The 19224-nt window shown below is 40.4% G+C and overlaps 1 protein-coding gene across 1 annotated transcript in view; it reads right to left on the bottom strand.

Annotated features, from left to right (window-relative positions):
* Positions 1–594: 594 nt before the first annotated feature.
* Positions 595–19224, bottom strand: part of LOC122813885 (zinc finger protein 420-like) — a 175904-nt gene continuing 157274 nt past the window's right edge. The window contains exon 6 of the mRNA XM_044086425.1: positions 595–2674. Within this exon, the coding sequence (XP_043942360.1) occupies positions 645–2674 (2030 nt within the window). The 3' untranslated portion in view covers positions 595–644. The remainder of the gene's footprint in view (positions 2675–19224) is intronic.

Genomic DNA, 19224 nt, shown 5'->3' with positions numbered 1-19224 from the left:
TCTCTCTTTCTTTCTCATGTCCATATTTCATTTTTATACTTTTCAAAAGTCTCTAGGCTTTGTTGTTTATATTTTCATTTTTCCACACAGATCAAAGTTTCTTGGTATATGTACTGTTTTTCACAAATCAGTTGTATTAATGAACATAATTTTTATTTGAAGCTTCTGACAGTTTTTCTTGTGGAAGTATTTTTCTTTCCTCTAATTTCTCTCTTAATCTTTTTGTACATCTTGTGACTGGAAATTCTGGGCTTTTTACATAATGGTAACAATACATAATTTGTTTTTTATCCTCAGTAGTCAACTCTTTTGTCTTTATGGCTCTTCTTTGGCCTATCATTTTTTGTGATTTTTGGGGAGTATTGCTTCAACAGGGTGGCCATCCTCCCCCTGGGCCTAGCCTGGCCCCATTGTATGAACGTTTCCATATTTTGAGGATTCTACATTTGTCATTTTTTCCAGTCCTGGCACCAGTGTGAATACCAGGATTGGGCACTTTTTTATCCTGGGTCTAGTGTACCCAGCTATCTTTTTTAATTTTTAACCTACTTCTGTCCATGATGTGAGCTATATAAATACAGTCTAGATATCAGTGTGGTATTGGTGAGATTTTGTGAAAAACAGGGTCCACCTTTTGAAGGTACTCACCAAGACTTGAGTATGAATTCAATTTCAGCAATACTACTTTCCTTTGCTTGCTGACTCATCCTCTCTGCATTCGGACCCACAGTCACTGTGTGAGAGTTCTGGTGGTATTTTAGATAATACTTTTGTGTAAAAGACTTGCCACATTCAGCACATTTGTATGGTTTAATCCCTTTGTGAGAGTACTGATGGTGTACCATGTCTCTCTTTTGTGTAAAATACTTATCACATTCAGCACATTTGTATGGTTTGGTCCCCCTGTGAGAGTACTGATGCTGTATTAGCCGTTCCTTTCGTGTGAAATGCCTATCACAGTCATCACATTTATATGGTTTAATCCCTGTGTGAGAACTTTGATGGTGTGTTAGATGGTGCTTTTGCCTAAAACACTTATGACATTCAGCACATTTATATGGTTTAGCCCCACTGTGACAGTACTGATGCTGTGTTAGATGTTCCTTTCGTGTGAAATGCCTATCACATTCACCACATTTATATGGTTTAATCCCTGTGTGAGAACTTTGATGGCGTGATAGATGGTGCTTTTGTCTAAAACACTTATCACATTCAGCACATTTATATGGTTTCACTGCTTTGTGAACAGCATAATGCTGTCGAAGATTGCCGAAATGCCTGAAACACTTGTTGCACTCAGCACACTTATATGGCTTGCCCTCTATGTGAGAAGCAAGATGACTTCGAAGAATGCTGGGACTTGTGAAAGACTTACCACATTCAGCACACTTATAAGGTTTGTTCCCTGTATGAGTATTCTGGTGCAATTTTAGAGTTTCCTTTTGGGTAAAAGACTTGTCACATTCAGTACATCTGTATGGTTTAATCCCTCTGTGAGACTCTTGATGGGATTTTAGATGATGGCTTTGTGTGAAAGATTTACCACATTCAGGGCATTTATGTGGTTTATTCCCTGTGTGAGTGTCCTGATGTAATTTTAGAAGCTTCTTTTGTGTAAATAACTTATCACACTTATCACATTTAAATGGTTTAATCTCTATGTGGGAATACTGATGTTGCATTAGTGATCTTTTTTGTTTAAAAGATGTATCACATTCAGTACATTTATATTGTTTAATCTCTGTGTGAGAGTACTGATGGTGTACTAGGGTTCTCTTTCGTGTAAAACACTTATCACATTCAGTACACTTATATGGTTTAATCCCTGCGTGAGAGTACTGATGGTGTATTAGCTGTCGCTTCTGTTTAAAACACTTATCACATTCATCACATTTAAATGGCTTAATCCCTGTGTGGCAGAACTGATGGCGTACTAGGTATCTCTTTCTTGTAAAACACTTACCACATTCAGTGCACTTATATGGTTTAATCCCTGTGTGAGAGTACTGATGGTGGATTAGCTGATACTTTCGTGTAAAAGATTTATCACATTCTGCACATTTAAATGGTTTGATCCCCATGTGGGAGTACTGGTGACAAATTAGTTGTGGCTTTCGTATAAAACGCTTATCACATTGAGCACATTCAAATGGTTTAATTCCTGTGTGACAGACAAGATGCAATCGAAGATAGCTGGGATATTTGAAAGACTTAGTGCATTGAGCACACTTGTATGGTTTATTTCTTGTGTGAATGGCTTGATGGTTTTGGAAGCTTCTGGCACATATAAATGACTTATTGCATTCAGTACATTTGTACAGTTTCTTCTCTGTGTGAGATATTAGACTTGTGTCACATTCAGAATTCTTGCTGCAGTTGTGTTCTGAGTGAAGCTCTGGTAGAGAAGTGAGATTCAGCTTGTCATATCCCTTTTCAGGCTCAGTACACTGCTGCAGGTTCTCTGTTAGATGTAACTGGAATGTTCCTTTATCACATTTAAGGTTCATGTTGCTATGTTTCAAATGAAGCTGCGGTACAGTAGTGATAGGAAACTTGTCACAGACCCTCAAAGGCTGAGCACACTGCTGTAGGTTCTCTGCTGGGTGATGTAACTGGGGTCTTTCAAGTGATGGCTGCTGTCTACAGCTCATACTGTATTCCATGTATGTAATACCTAAAAAACAGATTAACTATTACTATTACTTTATTACAGCAAAGGAAACAACTATGTCAGACAGTTTCATCAGAATAACAAGAACATACTGTTTTAGCCAGTTAGAAAAAATTCCCAAAAAACAGAGAGGTCATAAACACGGCTCTGGTGTAGAAGTTTTATTAAATGCACAGGTTAAAAAGTAATTACATCATCAGCATCCAAAAGTGCCAACCCTCTGAGATGTTATCTCAGGCCTTCTGTCTTTATCATAACACAATAACTGTTTCAAAGATTTGTTCTTATAAGCAAAACCAGGTACCTCCCCCACTAATTCTTTCACCTTCTCATCTGCTATAAGTTTCCTCCAATTTCTATACATCACATCACATATCACCACATTATTAGATGTAAAAAGAATAATTACTCTACACCTGTTTCACTCTTTTGACTTGTCATTTCTAGAATAATAAGTCTCTGTTCTACGATCTGTAAAGAATGGTTTACCTTTACATCCTCTATCTATGTTACTGTTATCTAATGATAAAGTACATTCATTAACATTGTAACCGCTGTGTAAGAGATCATTCTCTAATTTTTTCAGAGCTGCCTCCCAATCTTCTACTGTGCTCATATGTCTTGACACTCTAAGGCCTTGTCCATTCACTATATTGTTTTATATATATATATATATATATATATATATATATATATATATATATATATATATATATGTGTGTGTGTGTTTGTGTGGCAGGTGCATGCACTATGTAATAAATTATTTTTCTTACATGACTTCCTATAAATAACTGTAGACATGTTATCACCCTCTTTCATAAGAACGTCCAAGAAATCTATACTAACTTTAGACCATTTGCCAGTGAATCGTAAAAAGTCTGTAGTAGTGATAATATAAGTAATAAAGTTTCCTAACTCTAGCTGTATACCTCTCTGTAACAAAAATACATCATCTATAAACCTTTTATAATATAAAATATGCCCTGAGTAGTCCTTATTAGTTATAATGTGTGTAGTTTCCCAATAAGCCATAACTATACTGAGGTAAGAATTTGCGCAGGGTGTGCCCATCACTATGCCTTTCTTCTGCAGGAAATTTTTGTAGTTGTACAAAAACACATTATTCATCATAACCAACTCTAGCAACATGGTACACAAGATTTTATCTTGAGCCATATCACTGGTACTGGATAAAAAATGTCTAACATACTCTTTGCCAGTTTCATTACAAATCATTGTAAATAAGGTTACATCAAGCATCACAAATATAAAATCAGAGACATAATTACTAAAAAAAAAAAAAAAAAATTCAGATAAAGAGGAAAGAAAATGCTCTGTATCTTTCAAAACAGTACTGGCAATGTCCACTATTGGTCTCGGTTGTTTCTCTATAAATATTGATGCTGATTCTATTAGCCAATCACTGTTGGAAACAATGCATATCTTAATGGGGGATTTAGTAGATCTGTGTGTACTTTGGGTAAGCCCCTAAAAGAGGGAAATACTGGAGTTTCAACTAAAAACATCAAATTGTCATACAGACCTGCATGGCCATTCTTGATAATTCTATTAAGTTGTTCATTTGTCAGGGGAGCATACATTTCATCATCACTTAACATCTCTGAAATTTTATTTTCATACATATCACAATCCATAACAATAGCTTCCCCTTTATCAGCCGGTCTTATGACTATTTTGTCATTATTCTGAAACATGGTGACAGCTCTACATTCTTCAACAGTTAATTGTAAAAAAGCCTTTCCTTGTTTCCCAGTATTCATCAATGAATTTTAAGCATTCTCACAAGATTTATCAAATGTTTCTAGCAATGGGCGTAGAGTTGGTACATAAGTACTCGGTTTCCTAAAACTAAATGATCACTTCCATCCCTATACATCAACTTCAACATCACATTCCTAACAAATAATTTGATATCAATAATAAGTTCAGAGATATCAGTTCATAAGGAAGGAATAAAAGACCAACCTTTTTGTAAAAGAGACTCTTTGTACTTAATTTAGGTCTAGAAATATTTAACACTAATTGGAATTCACTTCTCTTCATGTTTTTTTCTGTTCTGGTCTCCACTTTGTTTTGTCCGTCGACGTCTTCTGTCTTTTCCTCCCTCTGGTGTTGGATCTCTGTCTTGGCTGGTAATTCTTGATTGGTAATGGGAAACAGGGAAAACACAGATTATTATTTGAAATGGGGGGCTTATTAGTTTTCCTTCATACATCAGCAGAAATGCAAGGAGCATTTGGTTTTGATTGAGGCGGCTAGACGCGATATTGTCAGAAGCAGCATAAGACAAGAAAGGAGGCATATTATTAGTTGTTGATGGTGTTGGTACATCAGCAGACGTACAAGGAACGCTTAATGTCAATTGTAACTGGATAAACACTGTATTGTCAGAAGCAGCATGAGACAAGTAGGCACATTATTGGTTGGTGGTATTGCTTCCTCAAATCTCATTGGTTGTCTTGGCCAGCTTCCTCAAATCTCATTGGTTGTCTTGGCCAGAAGAAAAAAGTACAGTTTTGTACCTACCATAAATGTAGATGTTCGAAGATCCACATTGCTGCAGTCCTTACACTTGGGGTAGTCCGCTGTCCTCGGTCGGCCCGAATATCAAAGTATAAGGCTGACGTCGGTCAAGGCGCATTTGACTGACATCAGGACGTCAGGGTACAAATGCGCATGACTGACGTCATATCCTCAGTCTTTTCTTGCCCCAGATGTCAGAAGACCCTAAAAAGAAAGGTCAAAACCAAAAGACAGCAAACAAACAACCAACCATCCTAGCACTAAAAATATGTACAATATATACAATATACACCATATTGACAACCCAACCCACACAACCACCTCTAACTACAGAGGGGAAGGAGGGAGGGTAAATTGGACTGCAGCAATGTGGATCTTCGAACATCTACATTTATGGTAGGTACAAAACTGTACTATGTTGTTCATCTCACATTGCTGCAGTCCTTACACTTGGGTAGAATCCCAAAGCAGAGGTAAGGGAGGATGGCCAAACTATAAGGAAGCAGGAGCTGCCAAAATGCCCTGCAAAACAGCAGTGGCAAAACCAGCCCTAGATTTAGAATAAAGTGGTAGGTGATAATGCCTAGAGAAAGTATGTACTGAACTCCAAGTAGCTGCCTCCAAAATATCCTTAGTTGCCACCCCCCTCAAAAAAGCTGTCGAAGTGGCAGTAGCTCTAGTGGAATGAGGCCTAATCCCAGCTGGAATCTCCTTGCCATGATGGGAATAACAGAAAGCAATGCAAAACCCAATCCACTTAGAAATAGTTTGTTTTGACACAGGCTTGCCCTGAGAACTCAAAGCAAAAGAAACAAATAACTGCTGAGACTGCCTGAACCCTTTAGTTCTGTCCAAATAATATCGCAACTGCCTGTGTACATCTAAAGTGTGCAAAATCTTTTCCCCTTTATTTTGGGGATTTGCATAAAAAGTAGGCAAATGAATAGTTTGGTTTAAAGCCACACTAGAAACCACTTTAGGCATAAAGGAAGGATTAGTACGTAAAGATACCCTATCCTTATGGAAAATTAAGAAAGGCTCAACCGCCATAAGGGCCTGCAACTCAGAAACCCTTCTTGCAGAGGTAATGGCCAACAAAAAGCAGTCTTCCATGATAAATATTTCAACTCGGTAGTAGCTGCAGGCTCAAAAGGTTGTAAAGTGAGTTTCTCCAACACAAAATTGAGATCCCAAGCAGGAGTAGGAGCTCTACGTGGGGGTCTTATATTCTTTGCCCCTCTAAGAAATTGCTTGAACAAAGGATGAGAAAACAATGGTGGGTCACAATCATAGTGAGCGAAATTGCTGCAGCATGAACCTTAATAGAAGAGAAGGACAAACCTTTGTCCAGTAACTCAGTAAGATATTGAAGAGCCACACTTAAATTAGGCTCAGAAACATCAAAATCCTTTGCTGCACTCCAAAATAAAAATCTCTTCCATTTATCTGCGTACACTTTCCTTGTACTAGGCCTTCTAGCTTCCAAAATAACATTCAAAACTTGCTGTGGAAGTTGACACCCACTATGGTTCAAAACAGAATATGCCAGGCTGTTAGGTGAAGAGAGTGAAGCTTGACATTGAGCAAATGACTGTCCTCCTGAGACAACAGGTGTGGAATCGAAGGCAAAGGCCATGGAGGCTCCCGTACCAGGCTCCTCAGTAATGGGTACCAATGCTGTCGAGGCCAATCTGGAGCTATCAAAATCATCCTTGGCTTGTCCTGTCTGGCCTTTAGTAGTACCTTTGGGAGGAGAGGCAGAGGTGGAAAGGCATACACATGAAGATTGCTCCAATTGAAAGAAAGAGCATCCACTTTCCAAGCTGTGGGATGAAACCTTTTCGTGCAAAACTTTGGCAGCTGGTGGTTTAGTGGAGAAGCGAACAGATCTATGTCTGGAGTTCCCCATGACACTGTCAATTTCTGAAATACATGAGGATCCAATTTCCACTCGTGGGGATCCATAATTTGTCTGCTCAACACATCTGCTAAGGAGTTCTGTGCTCCCGGCAGAAACCTTGCCTGAAGATTTAGCTGTAAACTGAGAGCAGTCTCCCACAAAATCATTGCTTGCCTGCATAGAGGATAAGAATGTGTTCCCCCTTGCTTGTTGATGTACCACATGACAGTTGTGTTGTCTGTTAGAATCAACACCTGCCCTGGAAGAAGTAAATCCTTGAAAGCTATTAATGTAAACTGGACTGCTAACATCTCCTTCAAGTTGATATGTAGATGTTGTAGTCTGGCAGGCCACTTGTCTTGTATCCACTTTCCATTCAGATGAGCTCCCAAGCTTTGTCTGAGGCATCTGTCGTTAGAATCTGACTCGCCTCTGGCCGGGTCACAGAGAGTCCCTTGTTTAGGTGACATTCCTGAGCCCACCACAACAATTCCTTTTGAATGCAAGGTATTATTTGAATGACAGTGTCTAGATCCTGGCAGTGCTGTGTCCATACATTTTTGAGATACCATTGTAACTTCCTCATATGCAGTTTGGCATTGGGAAGCACCAGAATACAAGATGCCATGAACCCCAAGGCTTGAAGTACTGTCCTTGCAGTCAGCCTGGACTGATGAGACAATTGATGAAAGTAAAGGGAAAGATTCTTTTCTTTGTCCGGGGTCAAAAAGGCCATCTGGGATGCTGTATTCAGTCTTACACCCAGAAAGCACATGTCCTGAGAGGGTACTAGACTGGACTTTATTTCGTTCACAGAATACCCCAGGCATCTTAGCACTGCTATCACATATTCCAAATGATGAAGAAGCTCGTCCCTTCCTTGAGCCAGAATCAGGCAATCGTCCAAATAAGGATAGATCTGAATTCCTTTTAGCCTGAGGAAAGCTATCACTGGAGCCAGAACTTTCGTGAACACTCTGGGCGCAGTAGATAAGCCAAAGGGCAATGCAGAGAACTGATAATGAGAGGTCCCAGCTCGAAAACGCAGATACTTCCTGCAACTTAGTCTGATAGGAACATGAAGGTAAGCCTCCTTGAGATCCAAAGTTACCATCCAATGATCTTTGCCCAGCAGAGGTAAAAACTGTTGCAACGTCAACATTTTGAACTTGGGAATGTCCAGATAAGTGTTGAGGGTAGATAAATCCAAAATTGGTCTCCACGTGTTCCCTTTCTTTGGTACTAGGAACAGGCGAGAATAAAATCCTAGGCCCATCTCTGACATAGGGACCGGCTGTATGGCCCCTATTTGAAGTAACAGAGAAATTTGATTGTGAGCCTCTATTCTTTGTTGAGGAGGAACGTCTGGCATGCCTTTGAAAGGAGGCAAGGTATGGAAATAAAACCTGTAACCGTGGTGTATGATATCCAATACCCATCTGTCTTGGGTAATCAAATTCCAATTTTCCTTGAAAAGTGCCAACCTTCCTTCCAAAGGTGCTGCCAGACGAGAAGGGTCTGGCAGCTGAAAAGGTAGGTCATTGGGTCTGTTTATGAAAGGACTGACCCCTGCCCTCACCCGAAGACTGTGCAGGTGAACTCCCTGTTCTAGGCCTGAAAGAACCCTGAGCTCTGCCCCTACCACGTCTAGACCTACCCCTAGACTGGGAATCATAAGAAGGATACGTCCACCCCTTGGTAGGCCAATTTCTACTAAACTTCGGAGGCTGAACCTGCAAAAAATCTTTAACAGTCTGCATAGACTTAGCCTTGTCCTCCATTTTCTTTAAGACTGCCTCAACAGGAGAACCAAACAACACATCAGATTGTAAAGGAGCATCTAAAATCCTTGTCTTAACATGGTCAGATAAATTCTGATCCCTCAGCCAGGCGTGCCTGAAGAACTGACCCAGTGGCAGCCACCCTAGACGAGGCCTGTACAGCATCAAAACCACATTGCAAAGAATGCTTACCCACCTGTTCAGAAACATGTACTAAATCTTGTAACTCTTTACACTCAATACCTTCCGCCAGAGCATCTACCTTAGACTTCAATTGTGAAAGGAGATAGTTTTGGTATTTCAACATGTGAAACTGGCAATTCAAAGCCCTCATAGCTAGGGTGGAGGAAGTATAAACTTTCTTTCCCCATCTATCCAAAGCCCTGGCCTCTTTATCTGGAGGAACCGGATTTTTGACAACAGAAGCCTTAACACCTTTAGGCCCCTGACTAACAGTTTCTGGGTCTGCCCTAGGACTCTTAAAAAGATACTTATGAGCTTCAGGCACCCTATAATACCTATCCGGTTTAACAGGAGCAGGAGGCAAAGAATCAGGATTAAGAGAAGCCTCTGCAAAAACATCCTCCACCACATCCAGAACAGGAGGAATAGCCAAAGGCCTATGCTGGGGTAAAAACAAAAATTCCCTAAGCCTTTTCCTGGAATCAGAGAAGTCCTGACCTTCCCACTTAAAATGCTCCCTCATGGAATGAAGAGTCTCTGAAAAAGAAAAATCCTCAGGAGGAGAAGCAGAAGGAGTAGAATCATCCACATCAGAATCAGAATAAGGAGAATACTCCTGCAAGTCTTCAGCCGAAGACTCTGAAACATCCAAGCCTGCTCAAAACTCCTAGCTCAGGTTCCACCCTTGGTCTCTTATCAGGAGGGCAAAGAACCTCTAATCAAAGTAATCAAATCTTCTGCCATTTTAAGCATATGCTTCTTGGGCACAGTTCCAGAAGAACTAGGGGTGACACCAACTGAAGCTAAACCTGGCCTGCCTCTGGGAGAAGCCTTGGAAACAGAAGGAGAGGGCCTAACCACCCTAGGAAGGGAGGGAGTACAGTAACCTGAGAAGCCCCTTCGGCCTGACCTGCCTCCTGAGAGGCCACATCCTGCAATAACAAAGTCTCTCCCTGGGACTCCAAAGAAACCTCCGGCGGAACCACCGGCTCCACCGACACCTCTAAAGAACCGGCGTCCGAACGGACGGTTCTTCTAACCTAGGCTTAGCAGCTTTGTCCTTGCGCTTCTTCGAAGAACCGCGGGCCGCAGCATGCCACGGGATTTTATAATTACACGGGTTCGGGAAGACTAACCTGGCACAATCTAACCTTCTCTTTATAGTGCGCTTATTGAATCTAGCACAAGAGCGACACCCAACAACGTCGTGCTCAGGCCCTAAACAAGGAATACACAAAGTATGATAATCTCTATGCGGTATCTGTTTCCCACAAGAAATACAGTTATTCACTTTTTCTGACATCCGGTAAACCACTGAGGCAAGAAAAACTAAAATATTCCCCAACGGGGTACTTAGCCAACTTTGACTCGGTCTGAAACTCCGAATTCGAAAAATTTCAGAACGCCAACCGGCACTTGCAACGCTGCTTCTGCATCGGACCATGCGGCAAAAAAGACTGAGGATATGACGTCGGTCATGCGCATTTGTACCCTGACGTCCTGATGTCAGTCAAATGCGCCTTGACCGACGTCAGCCTTATACTTTGATATTCGGGCCGACCGAGGACAGCGGACTACCCCAAGTGTAAGGACTGCAGCAATGTGAGATGAAAAACATCCTGGCCTTAGATAAAAATTATTATAGTCCTTCTCTAATTTCTTCTTTTTTTGTAGATGTAATCTATACTCAGATGTCATAACATTTGTTGATAAATCCTCAGAAAACATTGTACATCTGGTGATAGTGACAACAAAATTTCTTGCTGGAGGTGCGATATTTCTGCTGTCAACTTCATTTCTATAGACATATAATGCTCCATCAAAAGCTTCATATAACTGAAGCTCATATCCATACTAATTTGCAGCCACTTGGCAAGTAGGTTCAGGAAAAGCTATACATAGAAATTGAAGGATACTTATAGCAGATGAGAAGGTGAAATAATTAATGGGGGAGGAACCTGGTTTTGCTTATAAGAACAATAAATCTTTGAAACGGTTATTGTGTTATGAGAAAGACAGAAGGCATGAGATAATGTCTCACAGGGTTGGCACTTTTGGAGGCCGACAATGTAAAGTACAGTTGCGTACCTACCATAAATGTAGATGTTCGAGTGTATTCACTGTTGCAGTCATTACAATTGGGTTATCCTGCTGGCAAGCTACCCACAGTTGGCCTGAATTCCAGAGTCTAGGTCCGGCATCGGTTGCTGTCGCCTCTTCCCTGACGTCAGTGTGCCAGGGGTATAAAAGATGCAGCCGACACCATTTTCTTCAGTTTTTCTTGCCCCAGATGTCAGGTGCCCCTAAAAGGGTAGGCTAAAAATATGTCAATAAAGCATGCATGCACCAAAGTAAATTATTCCTTCATCTACAAGCAAATACACCACTTAGGTTGTATAGAATAGAGAAGTACAGATAAGTTCCAGCAAAGAGAAGGGGGATGGTGGTTGAGTAACCTGGACTGCAACAGTGAATACACTCGAACATCTACATTTATGGTAGGTACACAACTGTACTATGTTCATCATGTTTCACTGTTGCAGTCATTATAATTGGGTTGAATCCCAAAGCTAAGGTTGGGAGGCTGGAGCTAAATAGGATTAGGAGCAGCTATGAGGCCCTGCAAAACTGCAGTGGCAAAGCCTGCCCTGGATTTAGAGCAGAGTGGTAAGTGATAATGCTTTGTAAAAGTGTGCACTGAACTCCAGGTTGCAGCCTCTAAAATGTCTTTGGTTGGTACTCCTCTGAGGAAGGCTGCTGAAGTGGCTGCTGCTCTGGTTGAATGTGGCCTAATGCCCTTAGGCACTGATTTGCCATGTTGTGAATAACAAAAATGAATGCAGCGGCCTATCCACTTTGAAATAGTCTGCTTTGAGATGGCCTTTCCTTGTGATCCTGTAGCATATGCCACTAGTAATTGCTCAGTCTTTCTGAAAGCTTTGGTTCTGTCCAAGTAGAAGCGCAGCTGTCTGTGTATATTCAAAGAATGCAGAAGTCTCTCACCCTTATTCTGTGGGTTTGGATAAAAGGTAGGCAAATGAATAGTTTGGTTAAGGGCCACACTGGACACTACTTTAGGCATAAATGTCAGATTTGTCGTCAGAGAAACCCTATCTGGATGGAAAATGATAAAAGGTTCCACAGCCATGAGTGCCTGTAGCTCTGAGACTTGTCTTGCAGAGGTTATTGCTAGGAGCAGAGCTGTCTTCCAAGACAAAAATTTATTGTCAGCTGTTGCGGCTGGCTCAAAAGGAGGCAGGGTGAGTTTTTCCAAGACATAATTGAGGTCCCATGCAGGTATTGGTGATCTCCTTGGAGGCCTTAAGTTTTTGGCTCCTCTGAGGTACTGCCTTAGTAAAGGATGAGAAAAAATAGGTGGCTCTGTATTGTAATGAGCTGAAATCGCAGAGGCATAATTCTTAATAGATGAAAAGGATAGGCCTTTGTCCAGCATCTAAGTTAAGTATTGCAAAATCTGAGGAATATTTGGTACAATTGTGTCAATTCCTTGTGCCTGGTTCCAAGCACAGAATCTCTTCCATTTTTCTGCATAAGATTTTCTGGTACTAGGCCTCCTGGCCTCCAAATGACTACATTATCTGCCATGCTGCCAGATTTAAGGTCTTGAGTTGGCTGTGCAGGATCTGATTGTTTTGTTGGGACAGTAAGTGGGGAATTTGAGGTAATGTCCAGGCTGGGCATTGAGACAGGTTCCTTAGGATTGGATACCAGTGCTGGTGGGGCCAGTCTGGGGCTATCAGTATCATTTTTGGCTTCTCTTGTCTGACCTTTAGGAGTATCTTGGAGAGGAGAGGCAGTGGAGGAAAGGCATATACTGTTAGGTTTTTCCAGCTGAAAGATAGAGCATCCACTTTCCATGCTTGCTTGTGATAAGACCTTGTGCAGAATGTCTGTAGTTGGCAGTTGTGAGGGGAGGCAAATAGATCTATGTCCGGGCATCCCCATTTCCTTGTTATCATGCTGAAGACTTGCGGATCCAATTTCCACTCGTGGGGATCCATGAGGTTTCTGGTTAGTTCGTCTGCCAGAGTATTTATCTTTCCTGGCAGGAATTGTGACTGCAGATGTACTTAGTAAGTCAATGCTGTGTCCCACAAAGTCATGGCTAGTCTGCAAAGGGGATAGGAATGAGTTCCTCCCTGCTTGTTTATGTACGACATGACTGTAGTATTGTCCGTCTTTATCAGTAGTTGTCCCGGATGAAGTTGATCCTTGAAGGCGGTCAGGGCATTTTGAACAGCTAGCATCACTTTTTGATTGATATGTAGATGCATTTGGCTTGTGGACCAAGTGCCCTGAATACATTTTCCTGCCATGTGGGCCCCCTAGGCATAATCTGATGCATCTATTGTTAATGTCTGCCTGGCTGTGGGTAAAGTGAATGGCTGCCCCTTGTTGTGGTGACAGGCCTTTGCCCACCATCAAAACTCCTGTTGCAGGCAGGGAATAAGGGTAATTATTGTTTCCAGGCTGTGGCAATGTTGAGTCCAAACACTTTTTAGATACCATTGAAATTTCCACATATGCAGTCTTGCATATTTATTTATCCATTTTTTTCAGAACTGGCTAGATTGGCAAAACAATAAGAGGCTTTCAGCAGAGGCAAATTAGAATTGCTCCACAAAGCAGCATATTATAACATATTTATGCAATAGAGATTAAAATACAAAAGTTGTACAAAAAAGAACTTATGGCTCTTAGAAGCAGAACATACTAATGGGCAATTTAATATATCAACACATATATAAGAAAAAAAAATAATCAAACATAATTAAGTAAGTAGGAAAAAATAATTAGACAAACAAAGAGGAGTGATAGATAATATTAGTAATTTCTAGGAGTTAGGAAAGGATTAGAAAGATATAATTAGGGATAGAAAAGTAAAAAAAAAGGTATAAGAAAAAAAAAGATCTGAAAAAAAAAAGAAAAAAAATAGTGAAAATAAACCAAGATGATGGGGAATATACAGAGGTACATGGAGGATTAGTGAGTGAAAAAATAATGTAGAATGAAAAAAAGTAAGAAGGAGACACAGGGAGATAAAGAGAAAGGAAAGACAGAAGAGTGGTTAAAGAAGGGTTCAATAAAATAGAAGTTTGTCATAGTGGGCAATAAGTAAGTTTGTTCAGCAATGGAGTTTGGAAAAGAGAGAGAGAAGTAGAGTTTTTAGAGGTTGGTAGCAGAGACAGAGTTAGGAAGTGGGTTAGAGCGGTTGAAGTGAGGGTAGGAGATTTTTGTGAGGAAAAAAGATTTGATGAAGGAGAGAGTTTGAGAAGAAGAAGAAGAGGAAGGAGTGAGAGAAAGATTTGTTAATGTTTTGTAGTCATTGCCAGTGAATTTGTTGAAGTTGAGAAAGAATGATTGTTGTAGTGTTGTAGTGAGTGGATTAGTAGGTTTGTTAGTTCATGTAGTTGGTGTAAGAATTGTGGACCAGTAGAGAATCTAGTGAGATAGAGTAGTAGTAATTTTAGATGAGAGGAGTGTGATTTAGAATTGGAGTGTGGGGCATAGTTTCTAGTGTTGTTTATGTGGAGTTTTGAGGAGAAGCTTTATGTGTTAATTTCATTGTTGATTGTTATCTATTGTAGTTTATGGTATAATATTAGTAATGTTAGTAGTTTTTGATAGTGTTCAGTAGGTGAGAGAGAAGTGGGTTGTCAGTAGATTGTTAATAGTAGAGATTTCAGAAGCAGTGAGTTTGATCTTCAGTTGAAAAGGAAAAGTTTTATTTGTTTTTGCATTTTTAAAGGGATACATTTTGTGTAACATTTGGAAGTTTTGGGTTGCATTTTGAAGTAGCATCGCTTTGTGGAGGAGCAGATGTTTGTATAACAAGCAGTGGAAACATTTATTTTTATTGGGGGATGATGAGGGAGAGGGAATTGTATGCATGAGATTGATAGGGAGAAAAGAAGGCCCGAGGGAATAGTTGGAGGTGAGAGAAAATTCTTGGGTGAAAAGAGAAGAGTAGGATTTGAGGAGATATTGGGTGAAAGGAGTTTGGTGGGAGAGGAGAGAAGATCTTTTTCCAGCAAGAGCTTTTTAGATCTCTTAGGAGCATAGAGTTGAAAAGAGATAGGAGATAGGTCAGAATTAAGTTGAAAAGATTGAGATGAGAAGAAGAAAAGAATGTTAAAGAAAAAAAGAAAGGAGAGCAAAAAATAAAAGTGCAGAAGGTAGTACTATGTAAGTTTTAGTTAATGATATGAAATGTGGGAAGATAGGAGAGCAGGGATTTTGTTTATGAATTTTTCCATGTTTTTGAACAGTAATTAGATGGTTATGCAATGTTAATATACAGTAGATATTCTAGAGAATTTCCTTTAGAGTTGTGTTGCCAAAGGTGTGAAATGTAAGGATGTGATGTTAAATTTTTTTTTTGTCAGGGATGTTTCTTTCATTAATGGAAATTTTCTGGGAAATTTAATGAAGAAATTCAGATGGTGAATGAGAATTGTTGATCGAATGATGATGGAGACATGGACATTGCTTTTAGGAAGATTTTAAGAGAGAGGTTGTAGGGTAGGGATGGGGTGTAAATTAGTGAAATAGGTAGAATTGCTCGCTAAATTATGAGATGAATATGTTGAAGTAGATAGTAGTTATCAGGGAAAATTAGAAGTGAAAAGGGTGAAAAGGGAAAAAGTGAAAAAAGGAAGATTGGGTCAGATCCCAAGGGGAGGGAGGGAATTTTGTCAGAAGGGAAGGGAGGAGTGGAAGTTTTTCCAGAATTTTGAAGATTGTTATGATGTTGAAGTGAATTTTTACTATAGTTTTTTTTTAGATTGCTGAAGGTTACTATTTTAGTGTTTTATTTGAAGAGGTTTTTTTTTGATGATCTGTAGTAGTTTAAGTCTTTGAGCAATGCTTCTAGGTTTGATTTTGAGTAAATTTTTCTGTTTTTTTTTCTTTTGATAGCCTTTCTTTTTTTTTTTTTTATTCTTATAGCTTGGCTTTTGAGCATGGGTATCTAAGATAGTTAGAAATTGGTATTAAAGTAGTGAACTGCTTCATTTTAGGGGAAGTTTTTGTGGAGTCAGTAGTAGCATTTGAGTGGAAGAGTTTCAGCAGGGAGAGAGTTCAGTTTTAATGTTTGTGGGGTTAAAATCCTGACTGAAGATCCTGACTACTGAGTGATTTTTTTGATATTCTATGATATATAGTTATATGGTCACTGATATCATCAGTTGATATCATCATTGGTAATTTAGTTTGGTTGTTTGTTAACAAGGATAAATCAAAGATTAATCACTTGTTTTTAAGGTTGTTATATTTTATTAGTATTAGTAGTTGTAGTAGTTTTAAGTTATTATGAGATTAATATGGCAGGATGGGTTGTTTAATTAACTGAGTATCAAGGTTTCCAAGTATTATGGTTTCTTGTGGGTAGTTAGTGGTAGTTAGGAAGAAGCCCAGCTAGAATACTCTATGCTTGTGGAGTTATTTCAGGGTGGTAGGTAGGGTACAGATATGTAGATTAGCTTTGAGTTGAAATTTGAAATTTAGTTATAAGGAGTTCAGTATTGGTGTTTTCAGGGGGGTCATAGGGAATTGTGGAATTAGCAGAATGCAGGATGCCATGAAGCCCAAAGCCTGCAGAATTTTTCTTGCAGATAACTGGGCCTTTGTTGCCAACAATTTTAAATAAGTAGTCAGTTGCCTTTGTTTGTCTGGCGGGAGATAAGCCATCTGGGCAGTTGTATTTAAGCTTGCACCCAGGAATATTATCTCTTGAGAGGGTACTAGTTTTGATTTCTTTTTGTTTACTGTGTACCCTAGGCATGTTAGTAATCTCTTTACAAATGCCAGATGCTGTAGTAGAAAGTCCTTGTTCTCTGCTTGAATAAGGCAGTTGTCCAAGTAAGGATATATTTGTATTCCTCTTTCTCTGTAAAATGCAATTACTGGAGCCAGGCATTTTGTGAAGACCCTGGGTGCAGTAGATAAGCCAAAGGGCAGTGCAGAGAATTGGTAGTGCATTGAGCCAGCTGTAAATCTGAAGTATCTTCTGCATGATTGCCTGATTGGGACATGCTGGTATGCCTCTTTTAGGTCTAAGGTCACAAGCCAAGCTTTCTTGCCCAGCATGGGCAGAAGCTACTGCAGAGTCAACATTTTGAATTTTGGAATATCCAGATATGTGTTTAGAATTGATAGGTCCAGTATTGGTCTCCAGGCTTTGTCCTTTCTGGGCACCAAGAACAGGCTTGAGTAAAAACCTTGTCCCTGCTCTTGCTCTGGTACTTGCTGAATGGCCCTCATGTCCATGAGGGATGAAACTTGCTTTTGTGCCTCTGCCCATTGATTTTTTGGCAGGTCTGGCAAACCGTGTGCCCTTGGCAGGGTATGAAAGTGAAACTAGTAGCCTTGTGACACTATGTTCAAGACCCATTTGTCCTGGGTTATTATGTGCCAATTTTGATGAAAAAGTGCTAGTTTTCCCCCTAATGGTGCTGTCATTAGATAAGTGCTTGGCTTAGGTAGGGGGAAGTCATTGGGACTGTTTCCTGTACGGCTGTGATTTGTCTTCTCCGCTTTTGGAGGTAGAAGCACCCCATTGTTTAGACCTGTATGTGCCTTGGGGCTGGGATTTGCCTCTAGGGCATCTGTATCTGTCCCTTTGTGGCCTGTCTGACACTGGAAAAGACCAATTCTTTGTAGGCCAGTGTCTGCTAAATCTTGGAGGCTGTACCTGTAAGAAATCCTTGACTGGTTGCATACATTTTGCTTTGTCCTCCATTTTCTTCAACACCTCCTCTGCTTTAACACCAAACAAAGTATCATGCTGTAATGGAGCATCTAATAATTTTGCTTTAACATGATCAGGCAAATTCTGTTCCTTTAACCAAGCATGCCTCCTGATGACAGAACCCATAACCGCGGCCCTGCAGGAGGCCTCCAAAGAACCAAAACTACATTGCAAAGTATGCTTTCCAACTTGTCCAGCTGCATGCAACAAATCCTGCATTTCTTTGTTTTCTGCACATTCAGAATTTATCAACATTTTCTGTTTAAGCAGTGACATAATATATTGCTGATATTTAAGCATATGGAACTGACAATTTAAAGCCCTTATAGCCAAGGTTGCAAAAGTGTAAATCTTTTTTCCCCATCTGTCCAGTGCCCTAAAGTCCCTGTCAGAGGGGGTAGGGTTTTTTGCAGTGGAAGCCTTGACCCCTTTGGGACCCTGAGAGATAGTTTCTGGGTCAGCAGCAGGATTTTTAAAAAGAAATTTATGTGAATCAGGAACCCTGTAGTATCTGTCTGGCTTAACAGGAGCTGGAGGCTGGAGACTAGACTCTGAAAAAACATCATCTACAATGTCTAAAACAGGTGGAATAGCAAGGGGCCTATGCTGGGGTAGTAAAAGGAAGTCTCTGAGCCTTTTCTTAGATTCTGAATAATCTTGGCTTTCCCAGTGGAAATGTTCCCTCATGGTATGCAGAGTTTCCCCAAAAGAGTAATCCTCAGGAGGAGAGGCTGAAGGGATAGATTCTTCAGCATCAGAATCCTCATAGGGAGGAAGAGAATATTCCTGAACAGAAGAGGAATCAGATGAAATGGAAACCTGATCTGAAGATTCATATTCTGTCTCTTGCCTAGGCCTCTTATCAGGAGGCGGATGGGAACCCCTGATCAAAGTAATTAGGTATTCTGCCATTTTGAGCGTCTGTTTTTTAGGCATGGAGGCCTGTCCATGTGACTGTTGTACTTGTTTCTTTGTCTTTAAAGATGCTTTAGTCTTTGCCTTTGAAGCTGAAGTCGTTTTTACATACAACTGTGTAGGCCTGAAAACACCCTCAGAAGCCAATGCCTGCTCAGCAGCTCCAGACTCATCTGAGGGAATAGTTTCTGAGGTTCCAATACCTTGAGTAACCAGCGGCCTAGTCGACTCCACGTGGGAGTCGGCAGCGGCCTGCGGCTCTAAAGTAGCAGGCGTCAGGGACTGCGAAAGCGCCTCACTGAGAATCGGCGAACCGGTGACTGGCTTAGAAGAAGCCTCGTCGTCAGTTTCGGACCTCAGATGCTTGTCCTTTTCTTTTTCTTTGCGTTTCTTGTGAATTGTGGTAGTCGGATGGCTATCTGATGACATCGTGTAATTAAATCTTCTGCCAAAATAGTGA

This window comes from Protopterus annectens, chromosome 10.part0 (genome assembly GCF_019279795.1).
Source record: "Protopterus annectens isolate FY-2018-M chromosome 10.part0, PAN1.0, whole genome shotgun sequence".
NCBI classification, from domain to species: domain Eukaryota; kingdom Metazoa; phylum Chordata; order Ceratodontiformes; family Protopteridae; genus Protopterus; species Protopterus annectens.
The sequence above is the reverse complement of the archived record's forward strand: the minus strand, read 5'-3'. Positions and strand labels throughout refer to the sequence as shown.